This window comes from Ceratotherium simum, chromosome 1, assembly GCF_057802395.1.
Source record: "Ceratotherium simum simum isolate JZ-2026a chromosome 1, ASM5780239v1, whole genome shotgun sequence".
NCBI lineage: Eukaryota > Metazoa > Chordata > Mammalia > Perissodactyla > Rhinocerotidae > Ceratotherium > Ceratotherium simum.
In genome coordinates, this window is record NC_141900.1 from 18,107,816 (window position 1) to 18,135,658 (window position 27,843).

The 27,843-nt window shown below is 37.6% G+C and overlaps 1 protein-coding gene and 1 non-coding gene across 5 annotated transcripts in view; both read right to left on the bottom strand.

Annotated features, from left to right (window-relative positions):
• Positions 1-27,843, bottom strand: part of LOC101404496 (B cell receptor associated protein 29) — a 49,484-nt gene that overhangs the window by 21,476 nt on the left and 165 nt on the right. For 2 of the 4 annotated variants that reach the window (XM_087438313.1, XM_087438467.1), the window contains exons 1-6: positions 27,691-27,841; positions 26,935-27,041; positions 23,560-23,660; positions 18,338-18,488; positions 17,047-17,182; positions 6,047-6,155 (exon numbers count right to left, since the gene is read on the bottom strand). In XM_087438313.1, the coding sequence (XP_087294439.1) occupies positions 6,047-6,155; positions 17,047-17,182; positions 18,338-18,488; positions 23,560-23,660; positions 26,935-27,026 (589 nt within the window). In that variant the 5' untranslated portion in view covers positions 27,027-27,041; positions 27,691-27,841. Of the gene's footprint in view, positions 1-6,046; positions 6,156-17,046; positions 17,183-18,337; positions 18,489-23,559; positions 23,661-26,934; positions 27,042-27,431; positions 27,574-27,690; positions 27,842-27,843 lie in introns of those variants that run through there. The other 2 variants (XM_087438372.1, XM_087438415.1) reach the window with 2 other exon arrangements.
• On the bottom strand, positions 2,912-3,043 carry LOC147918149 (small nucleolar RNA U109). Its single transcript, XR_015553571.1, has one exon. It is a non-coding gene; the product is annotated as a small nucleolar RNA U109 (small nucleolar RNA).

The following is a 27,843-nucleotide window of genomic DNA, read 5'->3' on the forward strand; positions in this document are numbered from 1 at the left end:
GTGAAAAGTTTTCTCTGACGAAAAATAAATATAATTTTAAAGGTCAAAAAGCCAACAATGAAAATAGTTCTTGATGGTCACTTTTGCCTAATTACATTATTTGGAGTATAAAAATAGAGATTTAAGGTTAACTAATCCATTCCCTCATTTTACAGCAGAGAAAACTGTGGCCTAAAAAGGTTCACTGACTTGATCAAGGCTATCTAGTGTATTTTTACAGACTTGGCAACGTAATTCACGTAACTTAGCACAAGGTTAAACAACCTCTAACATTTAATATCTACTCTCAAAGTTGAGAATACATCAATTAATTAGATAATTCAAGCCAAAAAACTACTGCCTTAGATTACCTGAATATTTGGAAGAGAGTGTTTTCTTTTTAAACAATAAAAATCTATCCTTTTCATTGTACAAATAAAAGAAATTAGTTGTAGAAAATAATTGAAACTCCAGAAAAAAGAATCTTCACTGTACATTCTAAAGACAATCACTATTAATAGTTTGGTGCATTTTTTTTTCCAATTCAAAGTGTTTTTAGACTCAAGTTGTCCAGCTTAATTTCTGTACCTCACTTGGCAGTAAACACAAACCTGATACAAGCTGATATACTCACTATAAAGGTATTTATCATGAGGGCCTTTGATGATTACGTATATCTACGTAGGGAATAAGACAGCAGGGAAGCATTCTAATTAATCATCCCCTTAATCTCTTAGGGGCTCCATCAACTGACCTCTCAACTCCATAGCATTATCTCTGATTGCACCCGAGGGTGCCACATCAACTTCTGACAGACCAGTCTGCTATATGCCTTGCTCTTCTCACTCAAAATAGTAACGTCATTTTGCTCATTTTTCTGCCAATCTGTATGTCCATCAATATATTTAGAGAATTGTGCTTGATTACATTTTTATCATCTGGAGTATTCCTTTATTCAGTATGCACTTTGCACCCTCCACTCCCTGTTTTCTGGTAGACTAACTCAGGTCTCATACAAGGGAGGAAATGATGGCAGTCATTTTATGCACATGTGTTGGATCCACCCATCTGGACTATAAGCTCTTCAGGGAAGAGGCTGTCTTCTCTTGCTTTAATGCCCCTCTGTAGAAATTATAAAAGTTTTCCTCAGGGTAGCATCAGTTATGCTTGCTGGTATTGTCAATGATATATAAGGTGTCCTTGAATTTCTGTCTTAAGTTGCTATCTTCCCCATAGCTATTCCTCCTGGTCACTGGATGACACTTAAATAGTTTATTTTACACGTATAGGCCCTGGGAACAGAGAAGAAGCTCACACGAAAGGAAAACATCACAATTAACTGGGAACATAACATGTTAGGATAGAATATCACCATTACATATGACGACCAGGAAAGCAGTCCTACAGCAAGCAAGCCCCTTTTTCTGGTTTGACAACAACATCAGCAATAGTGTGTAAGATTACATAGAGATAAACTAACAAATGGTAATATATTCTTTATTTAGGAAAAAAAACCTAAGAGCTAAAACCTTACTAAAACGATGGCCCATATACTTTATTTCCTTTAAGTAATTAAAATACTATTAATTACATAAAGTCTATTGCCACATCCATCAAATAAACTATACTATTCTTTTTTAATATGGACTTTCCTTCAGTTAATGAAAGAAGAGAAGATGTCAAAAAAGCAGAAACTTCCAGATATGTAAACAGAGGAAATGTTTTTCCTTATTCAAATCATAAAACATGTTTTTTCTTATTCAAATCATAAAAACTCATTAAGAGGTAATAAAGCAAAAAATATAATATGACCAAAACTATTAAATTTTTAAAAGCATTAACAATTTTAAAGTAAGACGGTGGCTGTTCTATAATTGCAAGTTAAAGATAGTTGAGTTCACGCCCACAAGAACTTACAACTATAAAATATGCTTAGGTTGGACTCTGAGAATTTATTTTTAGATAGACGGCTCAAATAGTTCCTCTGTAAGGAACTGGAAACCCCGCAGTTTTAAATTTGTATAAAAAGCTTATGTTTTATTCTTGTTTTAGACTCAAGACTCAAGAGACAGGAATTTCAGGTTACTGGTATATAGAATAATTCCCATGTTATTTTCTCTCTTGTTTTGATCCTCAGTTTCTCTTGAAAAGCACTTCAACTATTTTCACTCCCTAGTCTCTATGTTGGTTTGACTTGGTTATTACTGGCATCAGAGGATGATGACTTTTTTTTTCTCTAACATCTTTAAGGGTAGTGAAGTTGGTCTGTAAAAGGAAATGTTATTTCTTTTCAACGTTAAGTCACAGTGATATGGAAGCTTTATCCAGGAAGAGAGCTGAATTATCAACTAGAAGGTTCTGTTTCCAGGTCCAAATCTAAGGTCTCTGTTATATGGAGTCAATAACAGAGGTACATAGAATGGGCCTTTACACTCTGTTTCTGTTCTCTATGTATACATTTTGTTTAGGTTACACATAAAATTTGCTTTACCCTCGATAGGTATGCTTTTTTTTTTTTTTTAATAATTTTATTTATTTATTTTTCCCCCAAAGCCCCAGTAGATAGTTGTATGTCATAGTTGCACATCCTTCTAGTTGCTGTATGTGGGACGTGGCCTCAGCATGGCCGGAGAAGCGGTGCATCGGTGCGCGCCCGGGATCCGAACCCGGGCCGCCAGCAGCAGAGCGCGCACACTTAACTGCTAAGCCATGGGGCCGGCCCGATGCTTTTTAAGGACAGTTTTAATTATGCTCCATGTTAAATACCTTGCAATGAATAAGTTATTTGAAAAGTTCTTAAAAAGAATTGCTGACAGAAAGAAAGAGAGAAAGAAGAAAAAGGAAGGAAGGGAGAGAGAAAGGGAGAAAGAATAAAGGGAGGGTCAAGGAATTTGCCTCAATCACTTTGCCCTTTCTTCTTTTTCTTTTCCCTTTATGCAAGAGAAATCTATTACTACTCAACCTCTACTATAAGATTGGCAGCCCTGAAAACTCTTTTACTGTGGCATGTTATGGATATATCCCTGCTCCTAAAGGAATGAGGAGGAGACATTTCCACATGCAACTCAATCACTTTTAAAATCATATCTACTGTTATCACTGCCTGGATGCATGCAATGACTGGTACATATTTCTTCTAGTCATAAGAATAAAATATCGAGAAGGTATTTATTTATAAGAATAAATACCAGTAGCTATCCTGGAAGAGTCCTTTGGAGTCAATCTCCTTGGACAACAGAAGGTTTTCTACTACATACAACGTCTATTTTTATTATGAAAGCTTGTGAGCTTTGTAAATTCTTCAAAGCTTAAGTTCTCATTTTTCACGGTAGTGCCCTTTCCCAATTATTCCACACACTGGGACATCAGAGCTAGTATTGTTAAACAGATCATTAAAATGACAGAACAGGTCCTTACACCTGACTAAGTTAGTCCTGAGTGTAAATTAGGTGCTTTGGGACATGCACAATCTTCTGGATCACTAGGGTCATATTACTGCACTGAAGCACAGGAAATTTACTAACTCTGGTAAAATCTGAGCTGGTGGTTAAAAACTGATGGAGAGCTTGGTACTCCTGATAGAGGGTTCTTAATATCTGTCTTCAGAATGCCACTTTTCCAATTTGGGGATAAGCAGCTTAAATAAACATTTGTATTTATGCTTTATTTCCACTAATATACTTTGGAGAAAATGTTTCACTTAGATTAAAGAAACACCAAGGGTAAGACAATTCATATGGAAAATACTCTATTTACCTCTATTAAAAAACAAACTGCATTGTTTTTCTACTCAATTTTCAAATATAAAAGAACTTTCTTAAACATTTATTAAGCACTGTCAGCCTTAATACCCTCAATGTTTAGAAATCAATGAATATTTTTGAACGGTACTATGTACAAAGCATTGTCCTGCTGAATTCATCCAAATCTTGTACTATTAATTTATATAATTTATTAGTTCTCCCTTAATGAATTTGACTGGTATAGGTCAAGAGAAATAGCCAAGGATATTTTAGAAACGGAACTTTGATCTTCTCAAGGTCATTAATAATGTTATCTAAAATAACAACTTTGGGTAAATAAAATGTGTTCATAAAATACTACACATGTTGCAGGAACCAAACAGGACATAATCAAACAGGTACAATCTGCTTTTACCTCACCACTGATTCACTTTGAAAGTAGCTTTGCAGTCTACACTTCAAACACAGAAGCTAGTATCTCTTGATATCAGATTATAAACACAATGCCTATATTATCAAAGAGTTCACTGCCTCCAAATATCTGAATTGTCTGTTAAAGAAATATTGAGTTTCTTTATTATTACTCTAAAATAATACTGAGTTTAGAGTTATATCTCAGACGTGTGAACTTAAAGCTCAAAATATCTCAGAGTTCGAATTTTTGAAAGGCACAAGAAGAAGAAACTAAACTGGCCAGGTTTAAGAGAGGTGTAGCATGCCACACAACCTATTTTTGTCTGTCTTTATTTTTGTACCACTCTGCTTTCCATATAAGAAAAGAGATCCTCGGCAGATGTGAAAAAAAGAAAGCAAGATTTTGAAACAATTTTTTTTTTTTACTAATTAAAGGTATTTTGAAAATAGTCCCTTGCATTCTTCAGAAGGATTAGCAGCAATATTTTGTGTTGGGTAAAAAAAGAACAGTTTCTCTTCTAAAATGTCTAATGTAGAGGATAGGTGGTTACTAAATGTATTTTCATACAAATGTTAAAACTTCTTGATTATGTTTCAAATCTTTTGGAATTGTAGAAGAGCCAAAAGTACCAGCTATGACAAGATTTTGAATTTTGGCCTATACTATACCAACCACATACTATACCACCTTATCTAGAAGAGTGACATTTTTTAACTTACTGCTTCTAAATGATTTTCTTTTTTTCACTTTAAATCAGAAGTAGGAAAGTGACTACAAAATTTTATACCATATGAAATACCTTATGGATTTTTTTACAGAATTAGCTTTTATCTACAGGCTTTCCATCTCAAATTCAAATACATCTTGATGAATTAAACTCTTCAAAGAATGTAAAGAGATAATCAATAATAGCAAGTTATAGCACAGAGAACTTCTATCATACTGAGGCCTATTTTTTAAAAAATCTAAACTTACAACTGGCCTAAAGTAGGTCCTTGATTCAGTCATGAAACATTCTCCAATTTACCTTCAACATAAGAGCAGTGGAAGAGATTTGAAATTGGAGGTCAATGCACTGATCATTTTCTTAACTCTGACTGGCTGAGAGGTTCCCCAGTGTCTGGACAATATCAAGGAATATCTGTTACATGCAGGAATGTTGCCCAAAGGTCAAGCCACAAACTTTTACTGAGTTTCTTGGGATGACATTGGACTTGGAATATCTACTCTTCTGTGCTATGTGGCTGTAGGCAATAATAATTTGTTCTTTGACTATGAAGAAAATACTATCAGAACTATTTTTCAAAAAACAGAAAATGTAGAAGAAACAGCTGCCTTCAGGGAAATGGAGTTAGGATGCTCTACCTCAAGTCCTCAGTACAATGTATTTTGGAATGAGACATTCAAATTCTCAGCTGACATCCCAGATTGCTGCTTACTCTATTCCTGTCCATCTCTTTCAAAGCATATAATGCTTTCCTTGTATCTGGCAGGTAGGAAATATTAGGGCTTGAGATAAGCAATACATTTTCTTGTAACCAAAACTGTCCTCCTGCGACTGCTTCTTTCAAAGAAGCAATATACTATGACAGAAAAATATGATTCATTTTCCAAAAATGTGTTTATAAGCAACTTTTCAGGAACATAGCTCTTTTGCTGAGGCAGGAACATCTGTATTTACAATACAGAACTGAAACACCTACATGTTTTTCTGTATAACAGAGCATGCTTCTCTTGGCTGAAACAACGTTTTATCTTTGTACTTGAGCAGGAATTTATAAATAGGTCACTCTTGGTATTTTAGCCATAAGCACATTTAGCCATTAGTTTTGTTTTAGGGAAAACAGTGAAGTTTTAACAGCATAAAATACCATGCTCTTTCTACTTTTGCACATGCACAGATAGTTACCATCTGAAGTCTTCTTTAATTCAGTTTTCAGTTTTTCCTGTTCTTCTACTAGTTTTTTATTTTCTGCTTCCAAAATGTGTTCCTCTTCCTTGCCATAGCTTTTCAAGAGCTATCAGAAAAGAGAGTTATAGAAAGAAGTAAGGTTAGATTGCAAGAGCCAGACATTCTTCCAGGAAACAGGCTGGATAACATATTTAAAATTATGTCTTTATTTTATTCTTTGTCTTTTTTAGTCTTTTATAATTTTCTACAATGTACTTTTGCTAACAAAAACTTGATATTTGGCAAACACACAATAAAGATTTCTTCTTATTATGGTTGAAATCTCTGAAATGAAAATAACAGGAGTTTCTGATGCTATGATTAAAATTATAATTTCAAACGTGTTTAGGTAAATAGTGAGAATGTCTTTTCCTCTATTAAGTGTGTGATGTAAATCCAAGGAAAAAAACAGTTCTGAGAATGATATTAATTGGAAAACCATTGTTTCAATTGCAGAGGTGTCTACTCAGACTACTTTTATATAGATGAATTTTTTTTTTAAAGATTTTATTTATTTATTTTTTTCCCCCCAAAGCCCCAGTAGATTGTTGTATGTCATAGTTGCACATCCTTCTAGTTGCTGTATGTGGGACGCGGCCTCAGCATGGCCAGAGAAGCAGTGCGTCGGTGCGCACCCGGGATCTGAACATGGGCCGCCAGCAGCGGAGCGTGCGCACTTAACCGCTAAGCCACGGGGCCGGCCCTATATAGACGAATTTGTAAGAGAAGAATATAATGTTTTCAGGGTGAAGACGGGTAAGGAAAAAATGACAGGGTCATCTCTACACTTAGAAAATTCTAATTTTCACTGAATAGTTTCTAAATACTTTTATTCAGTTAATCCTTTACCAGTGCTCTTTATACTTTAAAATCTATTCTGGCTTTTAAAATGTTTATTTTATGTTTGTAGCTTATCTTTTCTAGGCAAGAAAAATTAAGATCTGAATAGTAAAATATTTGACTAAAATAAAAACATCATGCAGTAAAAATTTCATAATCTGTATGTCTGGATAGAAACCATCACTGTTCATAGAATTAAGAAGCTGACTTTCCTTGAAGAAATTTTAAGGAATTTAAGTTACCAAGAAAAGCAAATTAGATTAATGTTTGAAAAATAAAATATGTACACACTGGCATGAGTTATTTGACTAAATTAAACGGCAGCAAGTTGATAATAGCTTCCACAGTTAGGTAAAAAGGCAACTCAGGACAATTTTAAACAGACTGACGTAGAAAAGAATTTCTTCTGCATGGTGATTCCTTTTCTAACGTAAGCTGTTATATTCAACAAACAAAACTCACAACATTGCCACACGCAATTATTTTTAAAACTCACAGCATTGACCACACGCAAATATTTTATAATGCTAGGTGCTACAAGGGGTAAAAATATAAGAGAAACACGGTCTCTGCTCTTAGGTAACTTCAATCTAGTGGAAAGGATGAGAAAGGAGCCTAAAAATTGTAGCACAAGATCAAATACAGCACCACTGTGTTACAGCAGAGATTAGGCAGCTCAGAAGGGGGAACTAAAGCTGAACATATTATATTATCCTAAGAAATTTTTTTAGGAGATAGAGGACTGAAGTACATATTAAAACTAAAGGAGTCTCATATCTTCAAAATTTAAAAAAAATAAAAATTTTTTAAAGAGCAGAAACAAGAAAAAAATTTCTCCAAATCTCTATAAACTTGTTGCCCACTTCAAGTCCAAAACAATCCTAGCTGTTACTTCACTGAATTCACAGTCTCCAGTGATTACCCAAATTGGCAGAGAACCACTGAGTTGCAGGAATGTTTACACTGACTGCTTGAATTATTACACCATTGACTTGGAAAAGCTGGATTTGTGTCAGTCTTGTAAATAAACTTTCATTACTGCACCTGTAAACTCGTCCAAACTTATTATATGTAACTTGATGCTGGAGAAAGACCAAGAGCCCTGGAATCGGAAATTCAATAGGTATTAGCTACAATGATGCCTATGTTCACTGTTGCACCCACCTCATCTCACCTTGGTTAAGTGGCTGAAAAAAAACTAGTCAGAAGTAAAGCTCCAACACTGTTGTTATTTTAAAGCAGTTAAATTAAAATTTAATTGGTCTTTCATAATTATTTAATTTCATTAACTGAATATCAGAACAGAAAGGGGTCTTAGGCACTATCTGCAAGTCATTTTATAGACTAGCTCAGGAGCGAAGGGCACAAAGCAACAAGGTTAAGAGTATGGATTCTAGTGTGAGGCTGCATGAATTCAAATCTTAGTTCTGTCACTGATTAGCTTAATAATTTTGTACAAGTCACTTAAGCTTTCTGTGCTTCCATTTCCTCATCTATAAAATGCAGATAATAACAGTACCAACCTCATGGGATTATTTCGAGAATAAAAGAGTTAATACCTTACTGTGAAGCATATGAAGCAATACCTGGCACAGGGTTAGCTATTATTCATAACCTTGAGGCCCAGAACATATGAGGTGACTTGCCCAGGTCACAATGCTAATTATTGGTAGCGTTGGGACTAGCACCCAAGTTTCTTGGATCTCAGGGTAATGTGCTTTCCATTAGATAACGCGTCTCTGATAGAGAATGAAGAGGCGTTTTAGCAATTTTATCCTTCCTTAGCTAGTATTTTAAAACCTACATGAAGTATCCTAAAATAGAAGTCATTTGACATTTTGGCCTATGGCCTTTATTGGTCAGCTAGTTACACTTTGGGCACTGACAATATTTATGTCCAGCTCAGACTTTCTACCCACTGTGTACTGGCTCTGGCCCAGCATATCTGTGCACCTCTGAGGATCTAGGGCCACTGAATGAGTCACAAATATGCAGGAAGCAGGGAATCAGGACAGCATGGAACCAAAAGGGAGGAAAACAAAAAAGGGAGAAATTGTGGGGGATCAAAGAATCAGTAGTCATGAAATAAATTTCCTTGCATGGGCAACTGGTTCTGAAAACAATTCCAAAAGAAAAATTCCAAAAATGTGTTGAGGAAGGTGCTTTTTTTGTTTTTTTTGTGAGGAGATCAGCCCTGTGCTAACATCTGCCAATCCTCCTCTTTTTTGCTGAGGAAGACTGGCCCTGGGCTAACATCCGTGCCCATCTTCCTCCACTTTATATGGGACGCTGCCACAGCATGGCTTGCCAAGCAGTGTGTCGCTGCGCGCCCGGGATCCGAACCGGTGAACCCAGGGCCGCTGCAGCAGAGCGCGCACACACAACTGCTTGCGCCACCGGGCCGGCCCAAGGAAGGTGCTTTTTTTGAAGGACAAGACTAATTTAAGTACATTAATTATGGTGTATACGAGAAGAATAGTACTAAAATCTTAACAAAAATGCTTTCCATTTTCACAGAGCTGATAAGAGGAAAACAACTAAAGAATAAGAGGAAAAAAGCAGTATTCTACAGATAGTTACAACTCATTACTCTAACATGATAGTCATAATTTTATTTATTTAAGGTTCACATTGGTTTATCACGTTATGTAAATTTTAGGTGTACATCATCATTTTTCTACTTCTCTATAGACTACATCGTGTTCACCACCAAGTCTAGTTGCCATCCATCATCATACATGTGTGCCCCTTTATCCCTTTGCCCTCCTCCCACCTCCTTCTGCTCTGGTAACCACTAATCTGTTCTCCATATTTATGCGTTTGTTTGGAGTGAAGTCATACGGTAATTGTCTTTCTCTATTTGACTTATTTCACTTAGCATAATACCCTCAAAGTCTATCCATGTTGTCACAAATGGCAAGATTTCGTCTTTTTTATGGCTGAGTAGTATTCCACTGTGTGCATGCGTGTGTGTGTGTGTGTATACCACATCTTCTTTATCCATTCATCCATTGATGGGCACTTAGGTTGCTTCTGAGTCTTGGCTATTGTGAATAATGCTGCAATGAACACAGCGGTACATGGATCTTTTCAAATTAGTGTTTTTATGTTCCTTGGATAAATACCCAGAAATGGAATAGCTGGATCATACGGTATTTCTATTTTTAAGTGTTTGAAGAATCTCCATACTGATTTCCATAGTGGCTGCACCAATTTACATTCCCACCAGCAGTGTATGAGGGTTACTTTCTCTCCACATCCTCTTCCACACTTGTTATTTGCTGTCTTTTTACTAACAGCCATTCTGACGGGTATGGATGAGGTGATATCTCATTCTAGTTTTGATTTTCATTTCCCTAATAATTAGCGATGCTGAACATCTTTTCATGTGCCTGTTGGCCACCTGTATATCTTCTTTGGAAAAATGTCTGTTCAGATCATCTTTTTTTTTTTTTTCCTCAGGACAATTCACCCTGAGCTAACAACTGTTGCCAATCTTCCTATTTAGTATGTCAGCCTCGACCACAGCATGGCCACTGACGAGTGGTGTAGGTCCGCACCTGGGAACCGAACCCAGGCCACCGAAGTGGAGCACGCCAAACTTAACCACTAGGCCACCAGGGCTGGACCTTCTGCCCATTTTTTGATGGGGTTGTTTTTCCTGTTGAGTTGTATGAGTTCCTTATATATTCCATATATATTTTATCCCTTTATCAGATATATGATTTGCAAATATCTTTTCCCAATTGGTAGGTTGCCTTTTTTTCTTTTTTTTGAGGAAGATTGGCCATGCGCTAACATCGGTTGCCAAACTTCCTCTTTTTCTTTTTTCTCCCCAGAGCCCCAGTACATAGATGTGTATCATAGTTGCAGAGTTGTAGCTCTTCTATGTGGGACACTGCCTCAGGATGCCTGATGGGCAGTGAGTAGGTCTGTGCCCAGGATCCGAACCAGCAAACCCCAGGCCGCTGAAGTAGAATGAGTGAACTTAACTGCTATGCCACCAGGTCGGCCCTAGTAGGTTGTCTTTTTGTTTTGCTGATGGCTTCCTTTGCTGTGCAGAAGCTTTTTAGTTTGATGTAGTCCCATTTGTTTATTTTTTCTTTTGTTTCCCTTGCCTGAGGAGATATCTTCAAAAAGATAAGACTGATATAAAAGAGCATAGTGCCTGGAACAACAAAAGATCCCGAATAGCTAAAGGAATCCTGAGAAAAAAGAACAAAGCTGGAGGTATCACACTACCTGATTTCAAAATATACTACAAAGCTATCGTAACCAAAACAGCATGGTACTGGCACAAAAACAGACACACATCAATGGAATAGAATCCAAAGCCCAGAAATAAACCCACACATCTATGGACAGCTAATCTTGGACAAAGGAGCCAAGAACATACAATGGAGAAAAGAAAGTCTCTTCAACAAATGCTGTTGGGAAAACTGGATAGCCACATGCAAAAAAATGAAAGTAGACCCTTACCTTACACCATACACAAAAATTAACTCCAAATGGATTAAAGACTTGAATGTAAGACCTGAAACTATGAAACTTCTAGAAGAAAACATAGGCAGTACGCTCTTTGACATCGGTCTTAGCAACATATTTTCAAGCACCATGTCTGACCGGGCAAGAGAAACAATAGAAAAAAGAAACAAATGGGACTACATCAAACTAAAAAGCTTCTGCACAGCAAAGGAAACCATCAACAAAACGAAAAGACAACCTAACAATTGGGAGAAGATATTTGCTAACCATACGTCTGATAAGGGCTTAATCTCCAAAATATATAAAGAACTCATGCATCTCAACAACAAAAAAACTAACAACCCAATTAAAAAATGGGCAAAAGACCTGAACAGACATTTCTCCAAAGAAGATATACAGATGGCCAACAGACACATGAAAAGATGTTCAACATCATTAACTATCAGGGAAATGCAAATCAAAACTACAATGAGATATCACCTCACGCCCGTCAGAATGGCTTTAATTAACAAGACAGGAAACAACATATGTTGGAGAGGATGTGGAGAGAAGGGAACTCTCATACACTGCTGCTGGGAGTGCAAACTGGTGCAGCCACTATGGAAAACAGTATGGAGATTCCTCAAAAAATCAAGGATAGAACTACTATATGATCCAGCTATTCCACTGCTGGGTATTTATCCAAAGAACTTGAAAACATCAGTGCATAAAGATACATGCACTCCTGTGTTCACTGCAGCGTTATTCACAATAGCCAAGACTTGGAAGCAACCTAAGTGCCCATCAAGGGACAAATGGATAAAGAAGATGTGGTATATATACACAATGGAATACTACTCAGCCATAAGAAACAATGAAATCCAGCCATTTGTGACAACATGGATGGACATTGAGGGTATTATGCAAAGCAAAATAAGTCAGAGGGAGAAGGTCAAATACCATATGATTTCCTTCATTAAGTAGTAGATAATAACAACAATAAACAAACACATAGAGACAGAGATTGGATTGGTGGTTACCAGAGGGGAAGGGGGGAGGGAGGAGGGCGAAAGGGATAATTCGGCACATGTGTGTGGTGATGGGTTGCAATTAGTATTTGGGTGGTGAACATGATGTAGTCTATGCAGAAATAGAAGTATAATGATGTACACCTGAAATTTATACAATGTTATAAACCAATGTCACTGCAATAAACAAAAAATTAAAAAAAAAAAAAAAAAGAGCATAGTGCCTATGTTTTCCTCCAGGATTTTTATGGTTTCAGGTCTTAGATTCAAGTCTTTAATCTATTTTGAGGGCCAGCCCCGTGGCTTAGCGGTTAAGCGCGTGTGCTCCGCTGCTGGCGGCCCGGGTTTGGATCCCGGGTGTGCACCGATGCACCGCTTCTCTGGCCATGCTGAGGCCACATCCCACATACAGCAACTAGAAGGATGTGCAACTACGACATACAACTATCTACTGAGGCTTTGGGGGAAAAACAAAAAAAGGAGGAGGATTGGCAATGGATGTTAGCTCAGAGCCGGTCTTCCTCAACAAAAAGAGGACGATTAGCATGGACGTTAGCTCAGGGCTGATCTTCCTCAAAAAAAAAAAAAAATCCATTTTGAGTTAATTTTTGTGTATGGTGTAAGATAATGGTCTATTTCATTCTTTTGCACGTGGCTGTCCAGTTTTCTCAACACCATTTATTGAAGAGATTTTCCTTTCTCCATTGTTATGTTCTTGGCTCCTTTGTCGAAAATTAGCTGTCCATAGATGTGGGGGTTTATTTCTAGGCTCTCAATTCTTTTTTTTTTTTTTTTGGGAGGAAGATCAGCCCTGAGCTAACATTCGATGCTGATCCTCCTCTTTTTTTTTGCCGAGGAAGACTGGCCCTAAGCTAACATCTGTGCCCATCTTCCTCTACTTTATATGGGCCGCTGCCACAGCATGGCGTGACAAGTGGTGCGTCGGTGCACGCTCGCGATAGGAACCTGCAAACCCCAGGCCACCGAAGCGAAGCACGCGCACTCCACTGCTTGCGCCACTGGGCCAGCCCTCTAGGCTCTCAATTCTGTTCCACTGATCTGTGTACCTGTTTTGCTGCCAGTACCACGCTATTTTGATTACCATAACTTTGCAGTATACTTTGAAATCAGGGACTGTGATATCTCTAGCTTTGTTCTTTTTTCTCAGGATTGCTTTGGCCATTTGGGGTCTTTTGTTGTTCCATATAAATTTTAGAATTCATTGTTTTATTTCTGTGAAAAATGTCATTGGGATTCTGATTGAGATTGCATTGAACCTGTAGATTGCTTTAGATAACATGCACATTTTAAGTATGTTAATTCTTCTAATCCATGAATTAGACGAATATCTTTCCATTTTTTTATGTCTTCTTCAATTTCTTTCCAAAGCACAGAATATCTTTCCATTTCTTTATGTCTTCTTCAATTTCTTTCAACACTGTTTTTTAGTTTTCAGTGCATGGATCTTGCACCTCCTTGGTTAAATCTATTCCTAGGTATTTTATTCTTTTTGTTGCAATTGTAAATGGAATTGTATTCTTGATTTCTCTTTCTGCTGGTTCACTGTTAGCAGAGAGAAACACAACTGATTTTTGTATGTTGATTTTTCACTCTGCAATTTTACTGTATTTGTTAATTATTTCTTTTTTTTTTAATTTATTTATTTTCCCCCCAAAGCCCCAGTAGATAGTTGTATGTCATAGTTGCACATCCTTCTAGTTGTTGTATGTGGGACACGGCCTCAGCATGGCTGGAGAAGCGGTGCGTCGGTGCGCACCTGGGATCCGAACCCGGGCCACCAGCGTCGGAGTGCAAGCACTTAACCGCTAAGCCACAGGGCCGGCCTGTTAATTATTTCTAATAGTTTTTTTTTTTTTGGTGGATTCTTTAGGATTTTCTAAATATAAAATTACATCATCCGCTATATATGACAATGGATAAACATTAGACTATTGGTGGTGAGCAGAATGCAGTCTATACAGAAACTGATAAATAATAATGTACACCTGAAATTATACAATGTTATAAACCATTATGACCTCAATAAAATAATTGAAAAAAAAAATTATGTCATCTGCAAATAGTGACAGTATTACTTCTTCCTTTCCAATTTGGATCTCTTTTATTTCTATTTCTTGCCTAATTGCTCTGGCTAGGACTTCCAACACTATGTTGAATAAGAATGGCATGAGTGAGCATCTTTGTCTTGTCCCTGTTCTTAGAAGGATAGCTTTCAGTTTTTCACTGTTGGGTATGATGTTAGCTGTGACGATGGGCATAATTTTAAACCAAGATAGTTACACGATAAGTCTACACATTCAAGGCTGTGTACTTTTGAGTTTAGCCATCATACATTAATCAAAGCTTTAAGGGTTTTGTTTTTGTTTTTACCATTGTGATAATGAGACCAATGGAAAATGAAGCAAATAATATTAAGGTACAAAATGAGGCTGATTGTGCTGCTGAAACATTCCAAAAAAAGCAAAAATGACTTACTGCTTGTTTTTGAACACACAAAGATGAACAGCTTGATTTTCAAGGCCTATATTTACTACAAAGGGAAATTCACAAAACCTCTATGGATCAATGCCTTTTCTTTTTTTTTTTTGTGAGGAAGATCAGCCCTGAGCTAACATCCATGCTAATCTTCCTCTTTTTGCTGAGGAAGACTGGTTCTGAGCTAACATCTATTGCCAATCCTCCTCCTCTTTTTTTCCCCAAAGCCCCAGTCGATAGTTGTATGTCATAGTTGCACATCGTTCTAGTTGCTGTACGTGGGATGTGGCCTCAGCATGGCCGGACAAGAGGTGCGTCAGTGTGCGCCCGGGATCCGAACGCGGGCCGCCAGTAGCGGAGCGTGCACACTTAACCGCTAAGCCACGGGGCCAGCCCTCAATGCTTTTTCAAAATAGAACAAAACAAAGTAAAAAAATAAACTGGTGGGGCTGGCCAGGTGGCATAGTGGTTATGTTTGGCAAGCTCTGCTTTGGCAGTCCAAGGTTTGCGAGTTTGGATCCCAGGCATGGACCTACATCACTCATCAAGCCATGCTGTGGCAGCGTTCCGCATGTAAAATAAAGGAAGACTGGCACAAATGTTAGCTCAGGGCCAATCTTCTTCAAGCAAAAAGAGGAGGATTGGCAACAGATGTTAGCTCAGGGCCAATCTTCCTCACACATACAAAAAATCAAATAAATAAATAAATAAACTGGTACTTAGTCTCTAAGAGTTTCCTTAAAAGATGCTGGTTAAAATCTACCCAAAGAAACACTTTCGAATTATGTTTCTATGACAAAAGGTCTTTCTTTACCCTTTTGTTGTACTATAAATAACTAGATATCATAAGAAGTAAAACATGAGTTTTGAATAGGTGACCATGATACTGCAGCATCAAACACAATTTTTTGCAATTAGTTTTGCCTTATTTAATAGGTTTTACAAAGCTTTATATTGTACTATGTAATAGCTAACTTATTTAGAATTGATGCAAAGTGGTGCTTATAGTTCTTGCTTTAGGACTTGGATAAGGATTTTAATTCTCTACTGTCAGACTCACAATACATTTAACACTAATATAACTTAAGTAATATATAATTGACTGTATTTCTTTAATTTATAATAGGAAAACAATCTTATTGCATTATTTTAGGAATGCTTTCTTCAAGAAAATTTGTTTCCCTTCTAAATGGTTCCACCGATTCTTTTTTCTAAGAAGCAGAATTAGCAAAACTCTGGGGCTTAATATGAACTGAAAACATTCAAGCTACAAGATTTGACTCCTATATATATTTTTTTTAATTTTATTTATTTATTTATTTTCTTCCCCCAAAGCCTCAGTAGATAGTTGTACATCATAGGTGCACACCCCTCTAGTTGCTGTATGTGGGACGCAGCCTCAGCATGGCTGGAGAAACAGTACGTCGGTGCGTGCCCAGGATCCGAACCCGGGCTGCCAGCAGCGGAGCGTGCACACTTAACCGCTAAGCCGTGGGGCCGGCCCTGACTCCTATATTTTAAACTTAAGGAAAACAAAATACCCAAAGTAATTCTGTACCTTTCATTTTCATTTGTACTTCTTTTTATTTAATGGGGAAAACATCAGTACTTGATTCACACTCTCCCTGAATGGCAGGGGAAGGACAGCATAGGGTTCTCAAAGAAGGAATATCAGCAGCATCACCAAATTAAAGATTTTAAATATTATAATATGCAGTCATCAATCTAACATCAACTACTTTCCTTTGATTCTTACATAACCATCATTTCAAAGAAAACCAAAAAACCAGGCTTAAAAAAATAATTTAACTTAAAAGGAAATGGAAACAAGAGACTTACAAAGACTTGCTTTAGGTTATAAAGTAACATTAACGGTAATGAAAGAATTAAAATTCATATTCCCAGAATACTGTTTTCTCCTTGAATCACAGGACATAGGTCCAATAGCATTAATCTACTATGGAGGGAAACTGTGAAAGCAAACAAATCTAAAAAATAAAATATATTTGAAACAATCATTCTGTAGCTTATAAAAATTATGAAAATGTTCTTTTTGATATTGAAAAATAATATACCACTACTTGGGAATAACAACATTTATGCAAATTTTTAAAAAGAAAATTTAAATACCCGTTTTAGTTTTTCATTCTCTGCCATGAATTTTCTGGCAGCCTCGTTAGTATTTTCTGCTTGAGTTTTAAGTACTCCTTTGTTTGACAATTCTTTTGCCAGCTGAGTAATAAGGGTAACCAGACGTCTCAATACTCTAGGGAAAAAAAAAAAAAATCTCAGAGTAATGCATAACTAGACCAATCATCAGGAACTGTGACTTTAAAACAGTCATTGTCAAATGACTCTGCTTTAGGTATGGGTGTGGTGGAGGGAGGTGAAGTTTAAGGAGGACAGTGCTTTTTTTTAAAATCCAAGTCTTCCAGTCAAGACAAGCCTGTGTCTCATTCCTTTGGAATCTTTGTTAGAAGACCAATATTTGGAATACAGGCTCAGTGGTACTTATTAATTTAATTAAATTCTTTGTAGAGGTATTTAGCCAGGAGGAGCAGAAACAAAATTTCAGACAGTGTGGCAGGGCCAGTAAGAGAAGTCTTTTTTTTGGCCCAGTTCAAAGTTTTCTATTTAAAGAACATTGTGTCAGGCTGGCCAAGCCCAAAAACTGCTCATTCACACGTGTTTATGGGTAACTTCCACTGTCAGAAGTAGTAATCCATATCTTCAATTATTCCTCTGACAGACATTTCCTCAGCAGCTGCTAAGTGTTAAACACTGTACTGAGCACCGGGGACACAGCAGGAAATGAGACAGGTCCCTGCTCTCAAGGAGATTAGGTTCTAGCTGGGGAGCCAAGACTTAACAGTATTTAATTACAACCATGAGTGATACCTGAAAGAAAAGTATGTACATGTTCCATGGGAGCATGAAACAGGAGGCTTACCTACTTTGGGGGGAGTAATGGTCACAGAAGGCTTCCCTCAGAAAAGGGCTGAAGGATGAATAGAAGTTAGTCAGGGGAAGAGTGTTCTGGCAGAAGGAAAAGCAGGTGTGAAGACCCTGAAGCAGGAGGGAACTAGGTACACAATAGGAACTAATAAATATTTGTTGCGAGAACGAATGAATGAACAGTGAAGTTCAGTGTGGGTGGAATGTGGTGTACACATGAGAGAACAGTATGAGACAAGGCTCCAGAAAGAAGAGGGGACAGATCACTCAGGGCCTTACGGATCTATCAAACCTACAAACCTACAAGCCATAACCACTGTTTGTTATTTGGGTATATCATCTGAGTTCTTTTATGAAGCTGTTAGTATACTACATAGTACAGGAAAAAACCTATAGTATAGGTAGAAAAAATGAGAAAGAGAAACATAAATCATGTTCTTACATTGTGCTTTTTTTTTTTACTTACAACCAAAAAAATAATGAAAATCCGGAAATGTAAAGATTTCTTTGAGACCTAAAAAGTTTCATCTGTGTATGTTCATAAACACTAGGTCTGTTGGTTGAGCTCCTTTCAATGGCAGGAGTAGAGGAGTATTTCCTTACTTCTCTCACAGCATCTATTAAAGAAAAAGAGAAAACATTATTTTTGGCTTTTAAGAATGTAAAATTATTATTTAAATGGGAAGCAGTTTTAGAATAACTGACGTAACTTTTCAATAATGAACTTTAGGTAGGGGCTCTCTTTTTGTCTTTTCCTCTACAATACCTGGGAGGGTACCATGCTCAAAACAGATGCTCTGTAAATGGATACTAGCGGTGAACTTTGAATGTAACAGCATTTTTGTTTTTTACTATTCATCTAGGACTTATCATCATTGTATTGTCAAAGTTGCTTTGTGAATATACTGAAAGCCACTGAATTATACACTTTAAAGGAGTAAATTTTATGGTTTGTAAATTATATCTCAATAAAGCTATTAAAAAAACAAAATAAAGTAAAATAATAGTTAAAATGACCCCATTTTCTAACTGGAATCTCTCTCCTGTATGGCAATAACTCTTTCCTAAGAATGCTGATGGCTACATTAAAGGAGCAGTCTAACTTGCTTGTACCTCCACTGGCCTAATATCAGAATATTTTCATCAACTTGAAAAGAAACTCCATATCCATTTCTCCCTTCCCCCACCTCCTGGCAACTACCAATCTATTTTCTGTTGCCATGTATTTCCCTATTCTGGACATTTTATATAAGTGGAATCATACACTATGTGGTCTTTGGTGTCTGGCTTCCCTCACTTAGCATGGTGTTTTCAAGGTTCATCTATCATGTAGCAGGTTATCAGTCCTCCCTCCCTCCCTCCTTTTTTTCCTCATTTATTTATTGTGAGGAAGATTAACCCTGAGCTAACATCCGTTGCCAATCCTCCTCTTTTTGCTGAGGAAGATTGGCTCTGGACTAACATCCATGCCCATCTTCCTCTACTTTATATGGAACGCTGCCACAGCATGGCTTGACAAGCAGTGCATCAGTCCGTGCCTGGGATATGAACCCACGAACCCCAGGCCAGCGAAGCGCACGGCATGAACTTAACCACTATGCCACCGGACCAGCCCCCAGTACTCCATTACTTTTTATGCCCAAATAATATTTCATTGTACAGATATACCACATTAGGTTTATCCATTCATCAACTGATGGACATTTGGATTGTTTCCACCTTTTGGCTATTATGAATAATGCTGCTATGAACATTCATGTGCAAGTTTTTGTACTGACCTATGTTTTTATTTCTTTTGGTATATACCTAGGAGTGGAATTGCGGGGTCTTTGGTAACTATGTTTAAGTTTTTGAGGAACTGCCAAACTGTTTTCCAGAGCAGCTGTACCACTTTATATGCCCACAATCAGTGTATGATGGTTCCAGTTTCTCCACATCATTCAAACCCCAGGCCTTCAAATACGTTTTTCGTATTTTGTCCAGAGTTCATAACTGTTATTATAGGACGGTTAGTCTAATACAAGCTATTTTGCCATGACCAAAACCAGAACTCCTATGTCTTTTAAAAAATTATTATTTTTAAAAATTTATTGAGGTAAAATTCATATAACATAAAATTAACCACTTTAAAGTGAGTGATTCAGTGGCATTTAGTATATTCACAATGTTGTGCAACCATCACCTCTATCTAGTTCCAAGACATTTCCACCACTCCAAAAAAAAAGCCTCTTAATTTTTTGACTTCATATTTGTATGCCATTTCTATTACTGAAAAATCTTAGTTTCTGATACCATTAACATACTTACTCATTTGCTTTATGCTGCAATATACAGAAAATAGTTTTAAAATTACTAGCAAAGAAACTAAGTGCAGTTTCAGATTTCTTTGCAATCCCTATTGTTCTTAGAATATATCTCACCAAGGAGGTAAGAGTTTGAGTCCTATGTACAAGAGTTACTTTTGAAAGTGGTAGAATTTCTTGCAAAATTTTCTGGTTTTCTGAAGGAGGGGAGAGTTTTGATAACTTTCTGTATTTCTTCTATGGAAACTGGTCTGCTTAAATTTTTTATATCTATTAGGGTTTACTTAGTAAATCATATTTCTCTACAAAATTATTCATTTCATCTAGTTTTGCAAGTTTATTTGCATAGAGCTATAAAAAGTAGTCTGTTAAATTATTTTTTAAAAATTTCCTTGGTTTTAATGGCTATTTCCCCTTTGTCATTTCTCAGATTGTCTCAGTAATATAGTAAGTGCATGCCAACCACTAAAAAACAACCCCCCAAACAAACAAAATAGTATTTATGAGTTATTTTGAGTAGGCCAGAGAAACTAAATAGTACTATGAAGGGTCTTGACGCTTGTGATTCAGCTTCCTCGGCAACAACTCCTGGATCCATTATGCAGAAATGCTGAAGATTAACCAATAATATCAAAGAGGTTTATAAACGTAAATGGTTATACAAACCCACCTGTAGAACGAATTGCCTGAATTGCCTGTATAATAACAAGCAGACCATGTCTGAAAGTGGAATGGGGGTAACAATAAGGAGAGGGTGTAACATATAGTCGGTTTTCTATAAACCATGTGGAAAGAGTCTTTTTTTAGATCACTGTGGAAACTCTCAAATTCCCGGGATGCATTTCTGCTGATACTAAACATATTCCTGGGTTTCCTGCTTCCTTTCTGCCTATTTCCACCCACAAAACACGTACAGATGCATACATGCTTTTCAGTCAGTATTCGCTCTAGGAATGGAAACATCTTGTAATGATTACCTTATTAGAGAGACAACCAACAAGAAAAATAAAATATATTCCAAAGTAAAATATACATTAAGCTTGAGTAATCTACTGGGGTTTTGCATTATTTACACCACTGTCATTCTAATGGACAAGAACACTTGCCTATATACTTTACATACATTACCACATTTAAGCCTTCAAACACCTCAGCGAAGTAGGTGTTATTACCCTATCCTGAGATGGAAACACTGAGGCTTAAAGGGTAAGTCTCTATCTGCCTGCCTTTACCATCCCTGGTTAAAGCTCCTGCATTAACCATCCCTGGTGTTCCTATTCTCTGGTAATTAACTACCCACTTTGCCCACAGATGTAGTCTCCAGCCAGCAGTCATGATTCTGCTTTGTGACCCCAACTCCTGGCCGCAGCTTACCAGACAAGGGTTGGAGACCTGGTGCTAACTGGTCTGATTTTTTCCCTTAGAACTGGAATTAGGATTCAGAAATGGTAATTAATTCTTGCATATGGCTGGAGTGATAACACTTGGCAGCTGTGTGGTGCCCATTTTCTGCCTTGGGAATAGAGTATCAGAGTCCATAAAGATAAGCAAGAATGAAGTACACCCAGGGAGAAATGCAGGATAAGAAAAGGACATGAAAAGGACACTTCAGTTCCTGGGACTAGTCCCTCTCTGGAATTTGGCTTCCTTCCTTCCTTCCCTGGGTTGCTCTGAAACAATTCCATACTTGATTATAAATTCCCCTTTCTTCCTCACCAAAAGACCCTTGACTACAGCTCCCCTTCCTTATATGGGTATGTGGCAGTTTCAGTAAAAATTCTTGCGACAATTTTAGAGTTAGAAGATTACAATACTCTTCTAGAGCTACTGGGAGTTGCAGAAATTATTTCCTCCTCTTTCTGTACTTTGCAAAAGGATAAACCAAACTCAGAGAGATGAAATGCCATTCCAAAGGTCATTTAGCTAGCTGGCGGCAGAGTTGGGACCTGTTGTCCTTACTGTTCTTTACTCACGTTATTTCTTATATGGTTGGAGAGTCAATCGATACATTAACAATAATGTACCACGAGACAAATACTGACGTTTTGAAATGAGGCACAAACCCATTCACATCTTGATACATTTACCTACTTACACTCTCTCACACCAGCTGTTCCCAGTTTTACAAAGAGGATTCCATATCAGAGGTTCGACGTTTGGAAAGTTGGAAACGTTTTCTCACAAAACATGTACAACATACACGGTGGTAACGGTTCCAAGATGGCCCCTGTAAAACCTACTTAACCCACAACACAACTCTGAGGGAAAACGTGATCTACAATGTGTATCAAAAGCTGAAGTGCCAAGAAGGAGCTGACTGATCTAAAACAAATGACTTAATTTCTTTGAGCTCAGTGACTTCTTCTTAAAAAACATTGTAATTATTAAGACTCATGGAATTTCTGGTTTGACAAGAAATTCTTCTTCTAATTTCAAAGATACTTGCTATCATGAAAATTTCAAACATGCTAAAAGCCGAGTATAATCAACATCTATATTTCCACCACCTAAATTTAACAATTGTTAACTGTTTGCCATATTTACTTTATCTGTTTTTTTTTTTTAACCATTTGAAAGTAAGTTGAAAATATCATGACATTTTATTCCTAAATATTTCAGCATGCATCTCCTAAGATTCAGGACCTATTCCTATATAATAGGTGTTGGTAAACCTTTTCTGTAAAGGGGCAGATAGTAAATGTTTCAGGCCACAGGGTCTCTGTTCCAACTATCCACTCTATAGTTGTCCATGGAAATAGGCATAGACAATATGTAAACAAACTGGCATAGTTATGTTCCAATAAAACTTTATTTACAAAAATAAGCATTTGGACCGCAGGCTGTAGGTTGCTGGCCTCTGCTCTATAATAACAATGCTATTATAACTAAATTTAATAAAAATTCCCTAATATTATCTAACAACCAGTCCATATTCAAATTTTTGCCCAAATGTCTGTGTTGTAGTTTTTCAACCAGGTTCCAATCAAGATTCACACCATCCATCTAGGACTCTTTTTGAGGGTCTAATGATTCTATTCCTGTTTGCCTCCCTAACAGCTAAGTCCCCAGGTGCCTAGGTTACCACAGTAACAAAGGATTGTATAACTGGTAACTCTGAAAAGTGGGCTACACATTGCTGCATTTAAATCTTAAAACAACTTAAAAGAGGTTAAGAATCACTGCACTCAGCTGAATTTTATGCTTGTGCATACAGAACAGTAATATCTATCAACTGTGTATCAATATCAATTCCATGTACTATCAATACACTATATAAAGTCAACTGCGTATCAACAGCAACATCAAGTTAATTAAAAACCAATGAATCATTAATTAAAAAAAAAACTAGAGTTACACTTATTCAACGGAGGAATCTAGTACTTACCTAGAAAGAGAACAATTAACAGGACTATAATAGTAAGGAAAGCCTTGTTCCAGAAAGTTGCAATTTTACCCCACACGTTAAATGAAAAAATCTTCTGCCATCTGCAAAGCAATACAATTACATTAGGTAAAAAATCAAAAGAAGGTTTTGAAATACTTTAGAAATACTGAAGTAACATTTTGGTAACTAGTAAATGAAAAGAATTACAGAAATTTAATTTTTTATGTCACATAAGAATGTCTCATGAAATAAAGAACAACTCTTTCAAATTTAATAAGAAATTGACATTTGATTATCTTCTGTCTGGTGGCTAAAATATTCTAAAGTGAAAATAACTTTTAAAGTAAATATACATGATCAAAACCTTAAAAAGGAATTCTTATAGTAAAATGTTATATTGCTGAAAGAAGCTATCACTTTACATCTTTTCTCTAATCAGTGTAGTAAACAAAAGAAAAACCTCAGAAATAAAGACTTGTTGGTCTAACAATTAGCAACATTTCAAGAGTAGGGAAGCCAAACTCTGCGTTATTTATTTTTATACAGTACACTATTAACATCTACTCCAAGTAAAAAAGTTTCTCTGCCTTCACCACGAGGGGATTAAAAAAAGTATTGAGGTACGGTAAAGTGCAAAAATCTTAAACATATAGCTTGATGACATTTTACATATATATACCCAGGTAATTACCACCGAGATCGAGATTTGAACATAGAGGAGATGAAATGGAGAAATAAATAGTCTAGATGGATTGAACAATATAAGCAAAGACACAGAGGTAAGGAAGCAGGAATTATAAACAGCAGAGTGACAAAGTAATCCATCACACAATTGGAAAGGTAACAAACTTTGTACATAGGCATTTTAAAGATTTTATTTATTCATTTTTTTCCCCCCAAAGCCCCAGTAGATAGTTGTATGTCATAGGTTCACATTCTTCTAGTTGCTGTACGTGGGACTCGGCCTCGGGTTGGACGGAGAAGTGGTGCCTTGGGGCGTGCCCGGGATCCGAACCCGGGCTGCCAGCATCAGAGCGCCCGCACTTAACCGCTAAGCCACGGAGCCGGCCCATACATAGGCATTTTAAATGAATAACACATTAACTGAGTCCAATGGAGACATACAAAAATAATAAGCACTTAAATACACATCAAGCACTTACAACTTAAAGTTTCACTTTAAGATTATGACAAAGTATTAAATAAGTTTTGAAAACAACTTTAATAATTTGAAGTTGGTGGAGAGAGGGAGACTGACATAGATGAAGCAGTTCCTTTTGCCTCTATGTTTCCAATTCCAAGGACACTTCAAATTTTACACTACAAAAATTTTATATTTGTAGAAAGAGAACATAAGTGGCAATACCTTGATTTAGGTCCAAATGTAAATTCACATTTCTTCAAGGGCCAGTATAAAAGGGAACACAAAAGAGACCCCTACAGGGAACAACTAGCAGTTGATAATAAAACTCAAATCAAGGAAGAGCTAACAATAGGTAATATATATTGAGTCCTTACTAAACTACAGTTCTAAGCACTTCTACATGTTTTAGCTCATTTAATCACCACAATCACCATATGAGGTAGATACTAGCATAACTTCCATTTTACAGATGGGGAAACTGGCCAGAGATGGTAAATTACTTGCCCAAGGTCACACAGTAACATGCAGAGGTGGAATATAAACCCAGGCAGTCTGACTTCTGAGTACGTATCTTTAACAAGTGGGTTATGTAAGAAAAGAATAGAGAGAGTATTAAATGAAGACTGAAACCTTTTCTTTGAAGATTATGGTGATATAAAAGATAAAAACATGTAGATACACACAGTACAGACATATTGTAATCTGTGTGTATATACACCATATTTTCTTATGTGTTTGTACATGAGGATACATTTATATAATGTGTATACATACACACACACCTACCAAGTAGCTACTTGATCAGGATAGGAAAAAAATTATATTTGGCAGGAAGATAACAGATCATTTTGATGGAGAAAAGATCAGAGAAAAAATATTTTTTTGCAAATTCTTAAGCCTTATTCATAAATCGAATGTTTATACATAACATCTTTCTCTTGAATATAGGATTTTAGTGTTGCAAGTATTACCAAAAAGCAAAACAGGTGTTACTGAGGATTTGAAACAAAATTAACAGGATGAGAGGTAAGGTGATGGAGCAGAAAGAGCACTAGACTAAAAGCAAGCATCTTGTCTGGAATCTGCCATAGACCAGCTAGATGGCCTCAGTCAGGCTGCTTTCTCTCTGTGGGTCTCAGTATATGATCTACAGAATGAGTGGGTTGGACAAAATTATCTCTGAAGGCCCCTTCCTACAGTATGATTCAATTTTTTTCTTTAGTAAGGAAAAAAAAAGTGATGGTACAGCTGATAGACAAGGACAAAAGTGAGAAGAAATCTAGGTAAGAAGCAAGACTAGCTGTGAAAGACTAGCTGGACCCTGAGCCAAGGTAAAAACTTGCATAAGTCTCTTCCAGTCCTGGGATCTTACTAAACTTTGGCGGGTTATCTCTGGGATCTCATTTATGAAAGATTTTCTCCATGAGTATGAGCAAATGTCTTGCAACATTTTTATTACAAGTGTATTTCACCATTCATACTATCAAGTTTCTGCATCTAAAACTGAACTCCTAATAAGTGCATTATTACAAAGGTAAAGAGAGCCAGTGCTTCAACTGAAATACTTAGTACTTAAAGATCCTCATGGTCCTTTACTAAGGAACTAATGCTAATGTATGGTTCTGATACTTCTTATATCAGCACCTTTAATTTACACTCATGAATTCTGTCGGGGGGGGGAAGGTAGTAAAACTGCTATTAAACATTAATGAAACTATTTCTTGGTTACATAAGGCCAAAACTAAGAATCATTTATTGGCTTAAGTTTCAAAATTGTCATTCCGCTGCCCCAATGAAACATTTCTGCACGCACACTGTGCTGTAAACATAATTTATCATTTATCTTTATTTAGTTCACTGTTCCAGTTCAGGGCAATAAAACAAAGGTAAAACCTGATGGACAAGACAGGTGTTAAAAGTATAACCATTGCTTTGTTATATCCGTGGTCAACAGAACCAAAAGGACTAGGCCCTTTTCCTTTTAGAAGGGAGGGGGAAAAAGTTAATTTATTTGTACATATAATAAAAAGTTTCATATACAATGATATTTTAATACTGTCATTATCTATTACTTAATCTGTCCAATGGTTAGTTTATTTTTAAAGAACACCTTTTATAATATAGCAGCACTCAAAACTTTTTAATCTTGAGAAACTTTTTCCATATTACACTCAGCAGTCTAAAGGAACTAATCATATATTTATCATTGCAACGATTTGGAGGTTTCCTACCTCTGAGGAGGAATAAAAGGTAGACAGAAGATTAAAATGAGTCCTACTTCAGCGTAAAGAAAGGTTGCAACCGCCACCCACTGGAATGTCATTTTTTCTCTTCACACCTAAACGGAGAAACACTTATTTTACTTTGCCGCCTGTCAAAGAGCACTGGGGTAAGGCTTCCGGGGCGCAGCGTTTCCGTCCAGGGGTTGACGTGTCCGGCCTTCCCCTAACCGAGGAGCCTGACTGTCCCCCCGGGCGGGCAGGGCAGGGGTCAAGGGTGGCGGGAGGCCTGCGCGGCACAGGGGCCGTACTGGTCGGCCAGCTCCGCGGCGCCCGCAGCCTAACGTCACCCTCCACCAACGCCCGCGCCTCGCGGCCCTCCCGCTTCGCGAACGCGCCGCGGCCCCTGAGCGCCGCGCCGGGGCCAGGGCAGCTCCCCAGGTCCAACCGCCGAGAGCCGCGCGACGCCGCGAGCCCGCGCGGCCCCCAGGCCTCTCGCCCGGCCTTACCCCGCCTGCGGCCCGCCCGGCTCCCCGCGCTGCTCCGCGGCCGCCGACGCGCGGGACGTCAGACGCCGCGGCGGCGGCAGGACAGCTGAGGGGGAGGGGAGAGCGCCCTTCCCGCGGCCGCAGCCCCCGCCGCGCCCAGCCCGCCCGTCCCCCAGCCCGGGCCGAGGGCGCCAGCTCGCTGCGCTCCGCGGCGGCGCGAATACGATGATCAGCAATCACCGTTTTCTAATTGGTGGTGGAGTGAGGGGATGACTCATACCCGATGCTTGGGGCTCCCGCCTGCAGCTTCCTCAGGAGAGCCGACTTTAAATTTCTAATCAAGTGCGGTTTGGGTGGAAGGGGGGCGGTGGACCGACGGTTTCTGAAAGCTTCCTGGGGTCCAGGGAGAAGGAATGGCGCCGGGGCGGGAGGG